Genomic DNA, 17271 nt, shown 5'->3' with positions numbered 1-17271 from the left:
CCACACAGGCGGGACCGGGGATTGAACCCGGGTCCTCAGAACTGTGAGGCTGACGCTCTAACCAGTCGGCCACCGTGCCGCATTATTGGCACCCATGAAGTTTAAATTCTAAATGTGGAATATCTCCTGAAGAAAATGAATCAAGTGAAACAACATTTTTCTCCAGGGAACTTGTTTGATACAAAAGAGCAAACGGTAACATTTTATGGCCAGATGAAACACAACTAGCCCGTGACCCTACTGCAATATGGAAGATAAATGAATGAATGAATTAAACAAAAATATAACTTTTTGGCAATGCACACAAAAAGTATTTTTACAGACAGTTAGGCCTTTCATGAAAAGAACACCCTGCCAACAGTCAAGCATGGTGGAGGATCCATAATGGTGTGGGGCTGCTTTTCTACATCTGGTACTGGAGGCCTTGACTGTCTCACAGTTATCATGAAATCAGAAAATTATGAAAAGATTTTAGAGCCAAATGTCGTACCAGTGTAAGAAAACTTGGTTTGACGCGAAGATCTTGGGTCCTAAAGCAAGACAAAGACCCAAAGCACACATCCAAATGCACACAGGAATGGTTGAAAAGGAAAAAATAGAATGTTTTAAAATGGCCAGCAATGAGTCCTGATCTCAATACAATTGAAAATCTTTGGGTGGAGCTAAAATCTGCCATTGGGGAAAAGAACCCTGCAAATTTTCAAGAGCTTGAACAGATTGCAAAGGAAAATTTGGAGAAAACACCTCCTGAGAAGTGCAAAAAGCTTATAGATGGATATAAGAATTGTATGGAGGCTGTCATCACTGTCAAAGGGTGTGCAACCAAATATTAAGGATGGGTGCCAATACTGATGCTCATGCGCATTTCTGTTTTGTTTTCTTTAAAATTTCAATATCAAAGTTGGAAAAAAAATATTTTCTTTGTTAAATTACTTTGGACCTCCAATTAAAAGATCCTGGTGATATAAGTTTGGTACATCTCCACTTATTTCTGAAGATATGCAAAAAATGAAGTGGTGCCAATAATAATCTATTATATAATAATATAATAATCTATAACAACTATAATCTTCCTCAGTCACAACATACTGTATATTGGAGAGATAAATCACATTGCACATGCCAAATTCACGTACTCATATACTCCTCTACAATGTGCAAAATCATCTGTGCACCAATACTGCCCTTTGGTACGGTTAGTAGATCATCTTATGTTTACATGAGCAATCAAGTTAGCGCCCGTTTTTGCATGCGCAAACCTTTAACAAATCATTCCCTAACGGCTGTATGTATGTTGCGTTAGTTAAATTGTGGCTTGTATAATGGTGTCTCCTCAAAATCTATTTCACATTGTAGGAAAGTGTAATTTTTTCAGTATTTTTCCCAAGAAAAGATATAATAAAATATTTACAAATATATGAGGGGTGTATCAGAAGGCGCAGGGGGCTGCTGAAGCGCCTGGGGAGCATTTCGGGGTATTAGTGTCTTGCTCAAGGACACCACAGCCGTTAGTTCGGAGTATTTTGGCGGATGGTCCAGTCGGAGTCTTGAACCAAGGTCCCCCACGGTGGCAGGCGGTGATCTTAACCATTGGGCCACAGGCTGCTCAGGTACTCACTTGTGTGATATTACAAATTTGGGTAGCCTTGCCCCCATAGGAACCGGAACTGAGGACACCCTGTACTGTAAAAAATAAAATAAAATACAAATAAAAAAATTGTACCATAGCAATCTGCAGCTGGTGTGTAGGGGGAAGTTAGACTCACTGCAGTCTGGTAAACTGTTGGAGAATTGTCACTTCTCTGCAGTGATGGCAGTGTAATAGCAGGGAAGACAAAATGCAAATGCACAGTACCAACTCAAACGTTGCGACACACTTTTTCCAACCAGTGTGCTATGGCATATTTGTGTCCCATGAGAGATCATCACATATCCCACGGGAATTTATCTAATTTCACTTAAATATTCTGAAAATGATTGGCTGGCAACCAGTTCAGGGTATACCCCGCCTCTCGCCCGACGATAGCTGGGCTAGGCTCCAGCACGCCCGCGACCCTAGTGAGGATAAGCGGTACAGAAAATGGATGGCTGGATGGATCTCACATATCTTTGTTCATTTATCTACGCCGGTGACACAGAGTAATAGGCAGAACAATGAAATGCTCTTCTACTATGTGGCAAGTAACCTGGGCGTCCACTTTTTGTGACATTTTTGTATGGTCATGTGCCACACCGGTGAGGTTTATTATTTATTTTTTTATTTTTTTTTAGGTAAAATACAGTATGTTCATTGGCTCAATAAAGGTTGGCATACCCTGCTAAAAACAATATAATCCACTATGCATCGGCAGTTTGTAATTTGCAAAATGACAGACTCGGTGAAGGTCATTGTTCATTATTTGATGTTAGCGAGGTAGTTTTTTACTTGAGTAATAGTTGACTCACCATTTTGCGGAAGTCCAATGCAACTGTTTCATGGGAGAAATTAAGGGAGCAGGAGAAGTGAAAGTTGTTCTACAACCCCAATTCCAATGAAGTTGAGACGTTGTGTTAAACATAAATAAAAACCGCACTCTTTTACTACGAAGCCACGCTGTTGTAACAGGTGCAGAATGTGGTTTGGCATTGTCTTGCTGAAATAAGCAGGGGCATCCATGAAAAAGATGTTGCTTGGATGGCAGCATATGTTTCTCCAAAACCTGTATGTACCTTTCAGCATTAATGGTGCCTTCACAGATGTGCAAGTTACCCATGTCATTGGCACTAACACAGCCCCATACCATCACAAATGCTGGCTTTTGAACTTTGCGTCCATAACAGTCCGGATGGTTCTTTTCCTCTTTGGCCCGGAGGACACGACGTCCACAATTTCCAAAAACAATTTGAAATGTGGACTCGTCAGACCACAGAACACTTATCCACTTTGCGTCAGTCCATCTTAGATGAGCTCGGGCCCAGAGAAGCCGGCGGCGTTTCTGGGTGTTGTTCATCAATGGCTTTTGCTTTGCATAGTAGAGTTTTAAGTTGCACTTACGGATGTAGCGCCGAACTGTATTTACTGACATTGGTTTTCTGAAGTGTTCCTGAGCCCATGTAGTGATATCCTTTGCACATTGATGTCTATTTTTGATGCATCGCCGTCTGCGGGATCAAAGGTCATGGGCATTCAGTGTTGGTTTTCGGCCTTGCCGCCGCTTACATGCAGTGATTTCTCCAGATTCTCTGAACCTTTTGATGATACTATGGACCGTAGATGATTAAATCCCAAAATTCCTTGCAATTGTACGTTGAGGAACATTGTCCTTAAACTGTTTGAAGAGGTGAACCTCGCCCCATCTTTGCTTGTGAATGAGTGAGCAATTCAGGGAAGCTCCTTTTATACCTAATCATGGCACCCACCTGTTCCCAATTAGCCTGTTCACCTGTGGTATGTTCCTAACAGGTGTTTGATGAGCATTCCTCAAACTTCTCAGTCTTTTTTGCCACCTGTCCCAGCTTTTTTGAAACGTGTCTAAGTTAATGATTATTTGCTAAAAACAATCAAGTTTATCAGTTTGAACATTAAAAATCTTGTCTTTGTAGTGTATTCAATTAAATAGAGATTGAACATGATTTGCAAATCATTGTATTCTGTTTTTATTTATGTTTAATACAACACCCCAACTTCATTGGAATTGGGGTTGTAAAAGCAGAAAGCAGACAGATGGCAAAGACTTGTCAGTTCATTAATGTATCATGTTATTGTGTGCCTCCTATCTTGTGTGTGTGTCTGTGTGTGTGCGTGTGTGTGTGTGTGTCTGTGTGTGTGCGTGCTTGTGAGTGTCTGTGTTCATGCCAGATGTTTATCACACATCTAATATTGTCCCAAATGTCCTCTGTCTGTTTTCTGTGGAGACGCTGGTGTTGAAAAATACCCAAATTCATCCAGTAATGTACCATGCACCTCAAATGGCCTCGTTCCATTTTGACAGAATGACCCTCTTAGTCCCCTTCACTTCTCCTCAGGCTGTCCCACACAGTATGTTCCAAACAGGGCAGCACCATATCTAGGGTAGATGTATGAAGCTTCTAGTAACCCCCCAAACAGTGTCATTTTGGCGATATGAAGGTCAGATGTGTCCTGTTTTGCTTCCCTCAGCTTTGCCCTCCCATCCATAGTCAAACACAACATTACCACACTTGGGGCAGGTTTGTAGTTCCCGACTAATTATGCCAATCTGGAAAATTGTTCATTATAACAAATCAGGCCTGATCCAGGCATAAGAATCCTAAAATTGCATTGCTGAATAGATGCAATATGCATTTGTTGTTGTTTCTGGCATTTTAAAAATGTATACACGCACAGAAAATATCTGTTGTCCCAATTGCCTCTCATTTTGCCTGTGCCTCTTTGTCATGGTCCACTACACACATGAAGTTTGCACCTGCCTTTCACACGTGATAACAAAAGATACAACACCAGTAATTGGTCTGAGGTCTGATAAATCACATTGCATGTAAATTAAAAAAATTAAGACGCATCCTGGGTCCGCACTGTTAGTAGATCATAGCTGTTATCCTGAGCAATCAAGTCTGTGGCCCATTTCTGCACACACAAACCTTTAGTGAATTAGGCCCTTGATGTGCTGACATGTCAGGCAGCGAGGTAGGAGTGGTGTCCTCAGATGAAGGTGAAGAAAGGGGTGATGTGATGTGCTTTTTTGGTGGTTGGGGGAGGAGGTCATCAAATGTGTGGCGCTTGTTCTCTAATGAGCACAAGCGCAAAAGAAAATGTTTTGATTGAAGGTATGAATTGAACAACATGTTAATTAGCATTGTGGTTGCAATTGCAATTGTTATTGCATACATTGTGTATGTACAGAATTACACTGGATTACACACTGAGAGCTTTTACTATTTTGGTTACCTCATTTAGCTACATGAAATATGAAGCACAGCTTTTTTTTCTATAAATTGTGAATCTATTTTAGTATACTTCACTGATCACAGGTGACTAATGAACTAAGCACGTCTGTTTTGGTTTGTACATAACTCTTGGAAAAGAATGAAATTCAAAACTCTGAGAGCACTGTACTTTTAATAGTTCAGAGCAGAGATGTGGACTCAAGTCAAAGACATGAGTCAGACTCAAGTAATGAATTTGATGACTTTATACTCGACAGTATGTTAAAAGACTTTCAACTCGACTTGGACTTTAACAGCAATGACTCGTGTGTTCTCTTGGACTTGAACCCATTGACTTGAAAAAAACTTGCTATTTTGACCAAAGCACTGAGAAAACTTTGTAACGTTCTCCTGCTACAGCTACAGTTGGGCAAAAAAGCATTTAGTCAGCCAGAAATTGTGCAAGTTCTCCCAGTCAAAAAGATGAGAGAGCCCTGTAATTTTCATGATAGGTATACCTCACCTATGAGAGAGAAAATGAGAAAACAAAAAATCCAGATGATTTTCCATCCATCCATTTTCTACCACTTATCCGAGGTCGGGTTGTGGGGGCAGTAGCTTTAGCAGGGACGCCCAGACTTCCCTCTCCCCAGCCACTTCAACCAGCTCTTCAGGGGGGGATCCCGAGGAGTTCCCAGGCCAGCCGAGAGACGTAGTCTCTCCAGTGTGTCCTGGGTTGCCTCCAGGGTCTCCTTCCGGTGGGACGTGCCCGGAACACCTCACCAGGGAGGCGTCCGGGAGCCATCCGAATAAGGTGCCCGAGCCACCTCATCTGGCTTCTCTCAATGTGGAGGAACAGTGGCTCTACTCTGAGCCCCTCCCTGATGACCGAGCTTCTCACCCTATCTCTAAGGGAGAGCCCGGACACCCTGCGGAGGAAACTCATTTCGGCCGCTTGTATCCAGGATCTTGTTCTTTTGGTCACGACCCACAGCCCGTGACCATAGGTGAGGGTAGGAACATAGATCGACCGTTAAATTGAGAGTTCTGCCTTTTGGGTTAGCTCCTTCTTTACCACAACGGATCGATACAAAGTCCGCATCACTGCAGACTTTGCACCGATCAGCCTGTCGATCTTCCGTTCCATTCTTCCCTCACTCATAAACAAGACCCCAAGATACTTGAACTCCTCTACTTGGGGCAGGCATCTCATCCCCAACCTGGAGAGGGAACGCCACCCTTTTCCGACTGAGGACCATGAACCACATCATCTGCAAAAAGCAGAGATGCAATACTGAGGCCACCAAACCGGAAACGATTCTGACTTACTGCCGGTAACTGCCTCAGCTGCGCCTTGAAATTCTGTCCATAAAGGTTATGAACAGAATCTGTGACAAAGGGCAGCCTTGGCGGAGTCCAACCCTCACCGGAAACGATTCTGACTTACTGCCGGATATGCAGACCAAACTCTGACTCTGGTCGTACAGGGACCAAACAGCCCGTATCAGGGGGTTCGGTACCCCGTACTCCTGAAGCACCCCCCACAGGACTCCCCGAGGGACACAGTCGAACGCCTTCTCTAAGTCCCCAAAACACATGTACACTGGTTGGGCGAACTACCATGCACCCTCGAGGACCCTGCCGAGGGTGTAGAAGTCTTTCTCCATGGCCTCACCGAACTCCTCCCATACCCGAGTTTTTGCTTCAGCGACCACCAAAGCTGCAATCCGCTCGGCCAGCCGGTACCCAACAAGCTGCCTCAGGAGTCCCACAGGCCAAAAAGGCCCGATCGGACTCCTTCTTCAGCTTGACAGCATCCCTCACCATTGGTGTCCACCAATGGGTTCGGGGATTGCCACCACGACAGGCACCGACCACCTTACGGCCACAGCTCCGGTCGGCCGCCTCAGCAATGGAGGCACGGAACATGGTCCACTCGGACTCGATGTCCCCCGCCGCCCCCGGAACATGAGCAAAGTTCTGTTGGAGGTGGAAGTTGAAACTCCTTCTGATAGGGGATTCTGCCTGACGTTTCCAGCAGAACCTCACAATACGTTTGGGCCTACCGCGTCGGACCAGCATCTTTCCCCACCATCGGCGCCAACTCACCACCAGGTGGTGATCAGTTGATAGCTCTGCCCCTCTCTTCACCCGAGTGTCCAAGACATGCGGCCGCAAGTCTGATGACACAACCACAAAGTCAATCATCGAACGGCGACCTTGGGTGTCCTGGTGCCAAGTGCACGTGTGGACACCCTTATGCCTGAACATGGTGTTCGTTATAGACAATCCGTGATGAGCACAGAAGTCCAAAAACAGAACACCGCTCGGGTTCTGATTGCGGGGGCTGTTCCTCCCAATCACGCCTATAAGTATCCCCACACCTGCTCGGCGCCTCTCACCGTGGGCAACTCCAGCGTTGAAGAGAGTCCCACCCCTCTCGAGAGGACTGGTACCAGACCCCAAGCTGCGTGTGGAGGCGAGCCCGACTATATCTCGTCAGAACTTCTCGACCTCACACACCAGCTCGGGCTCCTTCCCTGCCAGAGGGGTGACATTCCACGTCCCTAGAGCCAGCTTCTGTAGCTGGGGATCGGATCGCCAAGGTCCCCGCCTTCGGCCACCGCCCAACTCGCACTGCACCCGACCCCTATGGCCCCTCCCACAGGTGGTGAGCCCATGGGAAGGAGGACCCACGTTACCCTTTCGGGCTGTGCCCGGCCAGGCCCCATGGGCCTTCGAGCCCCACCTTTTATACCCTTTGTTGGCAATGACAGAGGTCAAACATTTTATGTAAGTCTTCACAAGGTTTTCACATGTCGTTGCTGGTATTTTGGCCCATTATATTATATTTTGGGGCTGTCGCTGGGCAACACAGACTTTCAACTCCCTCCAAAGATTTTCTATGGGGTTGAGATCTGGAGACTGGCTAGGCCACTCCAGGACCTTGAAATGCTTCTTACGAAGCCACTCCTTCGTTGACCAGGCGTTGTGTTTGGGATCATTGTCATGCTGAAAGACCCAGCCACGTTTCATCTTCAATGCCCTTGCTGATGGAAGTAGGTCGATACATGGCCCCATTCATTCTTTCCTTTACACGGACGGATCAGTCTTCCTGGTCCCTTTGCCGAAAAACAGCCCCAAAGCACGATGTTTCCACCCCCATGCTTCACAGTAGGTATGGTGTTCTTTGGATGCAACTCAGCATTCTTTCTCCTCCAAACACGACAAGTGGAGTTTTTAGCAAAAAGCTGTATTTTGGTTTCATCTGATCATTCTCCCAATGCTCTTCTGGATCATCCCAAATGCTCTCTAGCAAACTTCAGACGGGCCTGGACATCTACTGGCTTAAGCAGGGGGTCACGTCTGGCACTGCAGGATTTGAGTCCCTGGCGGCGTAGTGTGTTACTGATGGTAGCCTTTGTTACTTTGGTCCCATCTCTCTGCAGGTCATTCACTAGGTCCCTCCGTGTGGTTCTGGGATTTGTGCTCATCGTTCTTGTGATCATTTTGACCCCATGGAGTGAGATATTGCATGGAGCCCCAGATCGAGGGAGATTATCAGTGGTCTTGAATGTCTTTCATTTTCTGATAATTGCTCCCATAGTAGATTTCTTCACACCAAGCTGCTTGCCTATTGCAGATTCAGTCTTCCCAGCCTGGTGCAGGTCTCCAATTTTGTTTCTGATGTTCTTTGACAGCTCTTTGGTCTTGGCCATAGTGGAGTTTGGAGTGTGACTGTTTGAGGTTGTGGACAGTTGTCTTTTATACTGATAACGAGTTAAAACAGGTGACATTAATACAGGTAACAAGTGAAGGACAGAGGAGCCTCTTAAAAAATAAGTTACAGGTCTGTGAGAGCCAGAAATCTTGTTTGCTTGTTTGTAGGGTGACCTAATACTTATATTCCACCATAATTTGCTCATAAATTATTTAAAAATCAGACAATGTGATTTTCTGTTTTGTTTTTTTCTTTCTCATTTTGTCTCTCATAGTTGAGGTATACCTATGATGAAAATTACAGGCCTCGTTCATCTTTTTAAGTGGGAGAACTTGCACAATTGTGGCTGACCTAATACTTTTTTTGCCCCACTGTATATGTGCTACTTACTGATTTAATACAGGAAAATATGATAAGTGACTACATAAGGCCGAAGGCCTTAATGACTGTTTATTAGATCAAAGTGTCCCACACTGTCATTGCTCATGTGAAGTTAGTTCTTATCTTTTAACAGTTTATGCCTTGTTGGGCATGCTCTGGTAGAGGAATTGACCAATACACTACCTAAAGTAATGGTTTCATTAAAAAATTCATTAAAAAAAAAACAGTACAACATAAATCAACAATAAATGTGACAATAAGGTATACAGTCCAAGAACATACACATAAACGACGACATTTAATCAGAATCTTTATTTTGTATGTCAAAAACACACAAGGAATGTTGTCTCCGGTAGTTGGAGCCGCTTCAGTACGACAACAGACAGTCAATTGACAGAGAATACTTTTGAGACGTAAATACATTGAGAAAAACAGTCACTGGGCAATAAAAGGTTGCTGGTAATCTGGTAATGCTGGTACTGTTTTTTTGACAATTGTGAAAAAAGGTGCAGAGTCCTCGAGGAATGAGAGAAGTTTGAATGAGCAATAGCAATAGAGCAATAGTGAGCAATAGTCCAGTGCAATGACCATTGTGCAAAGGGCGCAGAGACTTCAAGAAATTTATGTAGTTTAAAGTGACTAGGAGTGCCATAATCTGGGACAATGTCAATATTGCAAATGTTGCAGATACTACTAAGTCGATTGTGCAAATGGTGCAGATGCTACTCAGGTATGACAGTCTATGACAGTGAGTGCACGAGTAATGTACAACCTCAATTCCAATGAAGTTGGAACATTGTGTTAAACATAAATAAAAACAGAATACAATGATTTGCAAATCATTTTCAACCTATATTTAATTGAATACACTACAAAAACAAGATATTTAATGTTCAAACTGATAAACTTGATTGATTTTCAGCAAATAATCATTAACTTAGAATTTTATGACTGCATCACGTTCCAAAAAGCTGGGACAGGGTCATGTTTACCACTGTGTTACATCACCTTTTCTTTAATAAACGTTTGGGAACAGAGGCCACTAATTGTTGAAGCTTTGTAGGTGGAATTCTTTCCCATTCTTGCTTGATGTACAGCTTCAACTGTTCAACAGTCCGGGGTCTCCGTTGGTGTATTTTACGTTTCATAATGCGCCACACAGACAGGTCGGGACTGCAGGTAGGCCAGTCTAGTACCCATACTCTTTTACTACGAAGCCACGCTGTTGTAACACGTGCAGAATGTGGTTTGGCATTGTCTTGCTGAAATAAGCAGGGGCGTCCATGAAAAAGACGTTGCTTGGATGGCAGCATATGTTTCTCCAAAACCTGTATGTAACTTTCAGCATTAATGGTGCCTTCACAGATGTGTAAGTTACCCATGCCATTGGCACGAACACAGCCCCATACCATCACAGATGCTGGCTTTTGAACTTTGCGTCCATAACAGTCCAGATGGTTCTTTTCCTATTTGGCCGAGGACACGACGTCCAAAATTTCCCAAAACAATTTGAAATGTGGACTCGTCGGACCACAGAACACTTTTCCACTTTGCATCATCCATCTTAGATGAGCTCGGGCCCAGAGAAGCCGGCGGCGTTTCTGGGTGTTGTTCATCAATGGCTTTTGCTTTGCATAGTAGAGTTTTAAGTTGCACTTACGGATGTAGCGCCGAACTGTATTTACTGACATTGGTTTTCTGGAGTGTTTCTGAGCCCATGTGGTGATATTCTTTACACATTCATGTCAGTTTTTGATGCAGTGCCGCCTGAGGGATCGAAGGTCACGGGCATTCAATGTTGGTTTTCGGCCTTGCCGGTTACATGCAGTGATTTCTCCATATTCTCAGAACCTTTTGATGATATTATGGACCGTAGATGATAAAATCCCTAAATTACTTGCATTTGTACCTTGAGGAACATTGTGAACAAGTGCGTGGGAAAATAGTCGAAGAGTTTAAGGACAAAGAGGTGAACCTCGCCCCATCTTTGCTTGTGAATGACTGAGCAATTCAGGGAAGCTCCTTTTAAACCCAATCATGGCACCCACCCGTTCCCAATTAGCCTGTTCACCTGTGGGATGTTCCAGACAGGTGTTTGAGGAGCATTGCTCAACTTTCTCAGTCGTTTTTGCCACCTGTCCCAGCTTTTTGGGAACGTGTTGCAGCCATAAAATTCCAAGTTAATGATTATTTGCTAAAAACAATAAAGTTGATCAGTTTGAACATTAAATATCTTGTCTTTGTAGTGTATTCAATTAAATATAGGTTGAACATGATTTGCAAATCATTGTATTCTGTTTTTATTTATGTTTAACACAATGTCCCAACTTCATTGGAATTGGGGTTGTAATTCTTATTTGTGACAGATCTGTTTAATGTCACTTCAGAAATAAAGTGAGAAAAAGTAAGTCGCAGCATAGCATTTTCATAGAATAACTGGAAGCCTTCTCTCAATCGGCTTTGAAGGGGCAATAAACTAAGCCCCAGCCTCCTCCCCCCCCCCTTGACGATTGGCTTTGAAGGTGCAAGAATTTCTATCTGCCTCATAGTTTTCATATGAAGGTTTAATGCACTTATAAAATTTGTTTTAAAAATTGTAAAAATATATTATATAAATGGTGTATATAATATATACATGTTAATTAAGTATAAATATATATATTAAAATATATTTATAATTTTGTTGGTAAAATGACTCGAAGAGACTCGAAACTCAGTGTAGGACTTGCGACTTAACTCGGGAATTGCCTGTCTCGACTTGGGTTTTGACTCGGGACTTAAGGGCAAAGACTTGAGACTTACTCGTGACTTGCAAAGCAATGACTTGGTCCCACCTCTGGTTCAGAGTATGGTGTCCTAGTCTCACCATTAATTTTTTTTTAGGATACAAAGTTGCCACTGGGTGGTGTACAGTACAGAGATGAATTTATTCTATGCAATGTGTGGTTGGTCTGTGGTCACAAATCTGAAGTGTTGACATTCCTTTAGTACTATTATTTTACACCACAAATCCCACTCTGATAACCTGTCATTTTCTCTCTGCTCCCCCAGGATGCCCTCAAACGACTCAGGAATACGTAACAACGCCACCGCTGCTGCCGCCCTGACTTCCACGCCTCCGAGCAGCCTTCCTTCTCAGACACACCCCTGCAGCCCTCCAGACTCCGCCTCTTCCCTCACCCCCTGCTCTTCGCTGCCGCCCTCGGTGTCGCCCACACTCACAGATGTCTTCGGCCTGCCCACCCCACCCATGGGCAGCGGTGGAGGTTACAGTCTGAGCTCGTCGTGCGGCGGGAGCGGGAGCTCACGTTCGCCGTCACCGCTGACTCTCATGCAGGCGGTGGCGGCGTCGGGAAAGCCCTTCGCCTCCAAGCCCGTGGAGCTGTGGAGCAAGTATGACGTGGCCGACTGGTTGGAGAGCCTTCACCTAGGAGAGCACAGAGACGCTTTCCTGGATAATGAAATCGAGGGTGCCCACCTCCCCTCTTTGCAAAAAGAAGACTTGATAGACCTGGGCGTCACGAGGGTGGGCCACCGCATGAACATCGAGAGGGCCCTCAAGCTGCTGCAGGACAGATAAGCCCAGAGGACAGCGAAGCAGCAGAGGACAGCGAAGGGAAGGTCACACTCAGAGCATGGGGCGCAGGAGATCTCTTTGTACGACACACGCTCCAGTCAAGTTGTCCAAGTTGAGGATAAGGGACTGTCTCTGGAACAGTGGGTCCTCAAACTGTGGAAGTAATTTATTTCTCATGAAGACCTGTGCTCATCCAACTACAGCTTTGGAATACTACTCACCTTTTCCATGTGCCCCATGTGTGGGTGCATGAAAACCAGCTGAGCTGGTATTTTTTTCTTCTTCTTCTTTTTGATCCTTTTCTATCTTTGCTAGAGAATAATATGAGAATATTTCTTCACTAGAGTCCTACCGGAGTTATATTTCTGGGTGCATCTAAGGTTGTAGAGAAACACTTTTGCTTTTCACCTGTTTTTGTTCACGTTTGAATTCATAACTAGTGGTCACAACAAGCACATACTCACTTACTGCACACAAATCCATGCGTAAGAAGACACGGTCTTCACAGACATGGACATGACGAAGCATGAATACACACACTGTCACTGCAATCGCCTTCTCCTCGGAGAGTAGAGTGTGGATTGACGTGGTCCGAAGCTCCTGCAACGTGGCACCAAGTCCAGCCAAAGGCCAGCACCCTTAGTGATGCCATCAAACGCTTCAACCATATTGGAGCAATTCACCTGGATCAAGTTACATCAGCTTGTCTGGAGACAAAAGGGTACCTTGTCATCTTTTGGTTGTGCGCGCATTTGTGTGTGTGTGGTTGATACACATTAAGGACATTCCCAAAAGAGAAGCAAAAGCTTCACTTTTCCACTCTTTCTTTTCTTTTTTTTAATTTTCAACCTAATTCCTTCCACTGGACAGAACTGTGTATCCCTGCAATGTTGACCTCCCAGATGCAAAGTTTAGTTCAGTAGCGATCTTCAAGCAACAATTTGACTGATCAGTTGAAGGCGAAAGAAGGAGATGCATGTTACAGAGAAAGTAAAACAGAAGGCAAGTTGGGGGGAAAAAAATAAATATTTCAGTGTGAATTGTAATGCATCTAAATCGTGTCTCCAACACATGACTCTGTAAACCATAGGTCCAGAAGTATTGGAAACATAACATGGTTTTTTTTTCATGATTTTGCAATTACAGTACACAATTCAAAATGAAAAATCAAGGTGTTGTATAGATGTAAACTTTCAGCTTTACCAGTTACCGTTTCGGAATTAGACTCATTTTAGGGAAAGTGCATTCATTTTGAGAGGGTTAAAAGAATTTGGACAAACAAGAGGTTCATTTTTCAGGTATAGTACATTCTGTCGTTACTTCAACAAAAATGAAGCAGACAATTTCAGGTCAGAATCAGAATCATCTTTATTTGCCAAGTATGTCCAAAAAACACAAGGTATTTGTCTCCGGTAATTGGAGCCACTCTAGTACGACAACAGACAGTCAATTGACAGAGAAGACATTGAGAAAAACAGTCACTGAGCAATAAAGGGTTGCTTATCTGGTAATGCCGGTACATTTTTTAAATTTATTTTTTGACAATTGTGTTTTGACAATTGTGCAAAAAGATGCAGAGTCCTCTAGCACTTAGAGCAGTTTGAATGACTAATATTGCAATAGTCCGGTTCAATGACCATTGTGCAAAGGGCGCCGAGACTTCAAGTGAGTGTATGCCGTGACTAAAGTGACTAGTAGCGCGATAATCTGGGACAATGTTGATTGTGCAAATGTTGCAGATACTCCTCAGTCAGTGTGCAAATAGAGCAGATGCTACTCTGGCATGAGTGGCCAGTATTGGTCAACAACATATATGCAAATAGTGCAGCGTGACGAGACTACTACAGTGAGTGCACGAGTAATATATAATTGGCCCCACAGAAATGTGACAATAAAACTCAAGACAAAAAGACAAAAAATTGCCAGCATGTTGTAATGGAATTGTAGGTAAGGTGTTTAAGAAGTTGATTGCAAGAGGGAAGAAACTGTTGGAATGTCTGCTAGTTCTAGTTTGCATTGATCGGTAGCACCTAACTGAGGGAAGGAGCCGGAAGAGCTGGTGACCCGGATGTGGAGGGTCAGAGAGGATTTTGCACGCTCTTGTCTTAGTTCTGGCAGCGTGCAAGTCCTCAAGCGTGGGTAGGGGGGTACCGACAATCCTTTCAGCAGTTTTGATTGTCCGTTGCAATCGGAGTTTGTCCTTTTTTGTAGCAGCACCAAACCAGACTGTGATGGAAGAACACAGGACTGATTTGATGACCGCTGTGTAGAACTGTCTCAGCAGCTCCTTTGGCAGGCCGTGCTTTCTCAGAAGCCGCAGGAAGTACATCCTCTGCTGGGCCTTTTTGAGGACGGAGTTGATGTTGATCGCCCACTTCAGGTCCTGAGAGACTGTAATTCCCAGGAAAGTTAAGGTCTCGACGGTTGACACAAGGCAGCTGGACAGCGTGAGGGGCAGCTGTGGTGAAGGATGCCTCCTGAAGTCCACGATCATCTCTACCGTCTTGAGCGTGTTCAGCTCCAGGTTGTGTCGGCCGCACCACAGCTCCAGCCGCTCCACTTCCTGTCGATATGCAGACTCGTCACCATCCTTGATGAGGCCGATGACAGTGGTGTCATCTGCAAACTTCAGGAGTTTGACAGCCGGGTGCGTTGAGGTGCAGTCGTTCGTGTAGAGAGAGAAGAGCAGCGGAGAGAGGACACAACCTTGGGGCGCCCCAGTGCTGATGCTGCATGTGGATGAGGTAGCCTCCCCCAGCCTCACCTGCTGTGACCTGCCCATCAGGAAGTCGGTGATGCAGAAGTCGGTGGTGCGGCTGGGTGGGTGTGGGGTGTGCATGTGTCCTTTTCAAATCTGCAGTCGAAGGTGTTCAAGTCGTTGGCTAGTGTGCTATTGTTCTCAGCTTGGGGGGGATCGTCGCTTGTAATTAGTCAGCGATTGGAATGCATGCCAGACTGATTTAGAGTCGTTAGTGCTAAACTGTTTTTCCAACTTTGCTGCATAGTTCCTCTTTGCAATGTTAATTTTGTTAGTCAAATGGTTTCTAGCTCGATTATACAGGGCATTGTCCCCGCTTTGATATGCGTCCTCCTTAGCTTGGCAAAGTTGATTAAGTTTAGCAGTGAACCAAGACTTGTTGTTATTGAATGTGCGAAATGACTTTGTTGGTACACACACCTCTTCACAGAAACTGATATAGGATGTAATATTCATCATTCATCCAGGCTGCCAGCTGAATTTTCAAAGACACTCCAGTCTGTGCAGTCTAAGCAGCTTTGAAGTTCCATATTTGCTTCATTGGTCCACTTTTTCACTGTTTTCACTGTAGGCTTCGCGCATTTAAGTTCTTGCCTGTACGTCGGTATTAAGTGAATTAAGCAGTGATCAGACGAGCCCAGGGCTGCACGAGGTTTGGCACGGTATGTGTTTTTTAGCATCGTATAGCAGTAGTCCAAAATGTTATTTTCCCTGGTAGGACAGTCAATGTGCTGCTTGTATTTAGGGAGTTCGTGGTTGAGTTTAGCTTTGTCAAACTCCCAAAGAATAATGAGGGGTGAGTCCGGGTTTTTTTTTTTTTCAATTTCGTTGACTTGTTCGGCGAGCATTAGCAGTCGGCGTTCGTGTTAGCTTGAGGCGGAATATAGACGCCAGCGAGAATGAATGATGCGAACTCACGCGGCGAGTAGATTGGCTTACAGTTCAAAAACAGCAACTCCAAATGCGGGCTGCAGTGTGTGCTGAGCTCCGTGACGTCCGTATACCATTTTTCGTTGATATGGAAGCATATCCCGCCGCCTTTTGTTTTCCCCGATTATTTGACGTCCAAAGAGAATGCAATGCAAGAAAAAGTCCCAAAACAACTTATATGTGTGTATTTAGGCAAGTTATACCCTTTGTGATGAAAAGCCCAATCACCAGTTGTAATAGTTCACAAGATCAAAAGACCTAAAAAAAAAAAAAAAAAACAGCGAGCAAAACTCAAGTGGATGGTGGAAGAATGCTTTCCTTGTTGGAAAAACAATATGTACAATAGTCATTCTCAAAAGCTACAATCAAGAGATGACTTAATGAATGCGAGTACAGTACAGAAGTATTAAATATGGTGCAAACCACTGGCAGCATTCATGCATTGGAAAGACAGATTACTGACTCATGTTCTGGCATCAGATTTGTTAGTCAGGAGAAACCACGGTCAACTTGATCTCAACGAATGATCTCAACGAAAAAGATGAATAGAGAAGGAAATGAACATCACGTGACCAAAGGATACCACATCAAGTGTTAAACCTGATAAGAGTCAATGTTATGGCAGGCATGTATATAATGTTAATAATACTAACTGAGGTGACTAGGGCTGTACACTATGAAATAACCATCCATCAATTTTCTATACCGCTTGTCGTCATTAGGATCATGGGTGAGCTGCAGCCTGTCCAAGTTGACTTTGGTTGGGAGGCGGGGTACACCTGGACTGGTTGGCAGCCAATTATATTAAACATGATGGTTATAGTTTGTGTCACTTTGTCCAAATACCTTTAAGCCATTCAAAATGCAGGTACTCTGCATACAACAATTGTAATTCTGAAATGGTGAATGAATCTGTGTCACTCGTTCTTTCCATTTTCAATTGGTAATCAAAAAATAAAAGATTATTTAGTTATTAGTCACTTAGGTGTAGCGGTACAATCGACTGACTTTGGTGCAGGC

At 44.1% G+C, this 17271-nt stretch overlaps 1 protein-coding gene across 3 annotated transcripts in view; it reads left to right on the top strand.

Moving 5' to 3' along the window:
- LOC133395980 (SH3 and multiple ankyrin repeat domains protein 2-like) overlaps window positions 1-14747 on the top strand; it is a 304904-nt gene extending 290157 nt beyond the window's left edge. For 2 of the 3 annotated variants that reach the window (XM_061665354.1, XM_061665346.1), the window contains one exon: window positions 12038-14747. In XM_061665354.1, the coding sequence (XP_061521338.1) occupies window positions 12038-12566 (529 nt within the window). In that variant the 3' untranslated portion in view covers window positions 12567-14747. The remainder of the gene's footprint in view (window positions 1-12037) is intronic. The other variant, XM_061665361.1, reaches the window with a different exon arrangement.
- The last annotated feature ends 2524 nt before the right edge of the window (window positions 14748-17271 follow it).

The sequence above is a fragment of the Phycodurus eques genome, chromosome 2, assembly GCF_024500275.1.
Source record: "Phycodurus eques isolate BA_2022a chromosome 2, UOR_Pequ_1.1, whole genome shotgun sequence".
Classification (NCBI taxonomy): Eukaryota; Metazoa; Chordata; class Actinopteri; order Syngnathiformes; family Syngnathidae; genus Phycodurus; species Phycodurus eques.
The sequence above is the reverse complement of the archived record's forward strand: the minus strand, read 5'-3'. Positions and strand labels throughout refer to the sequence as shown.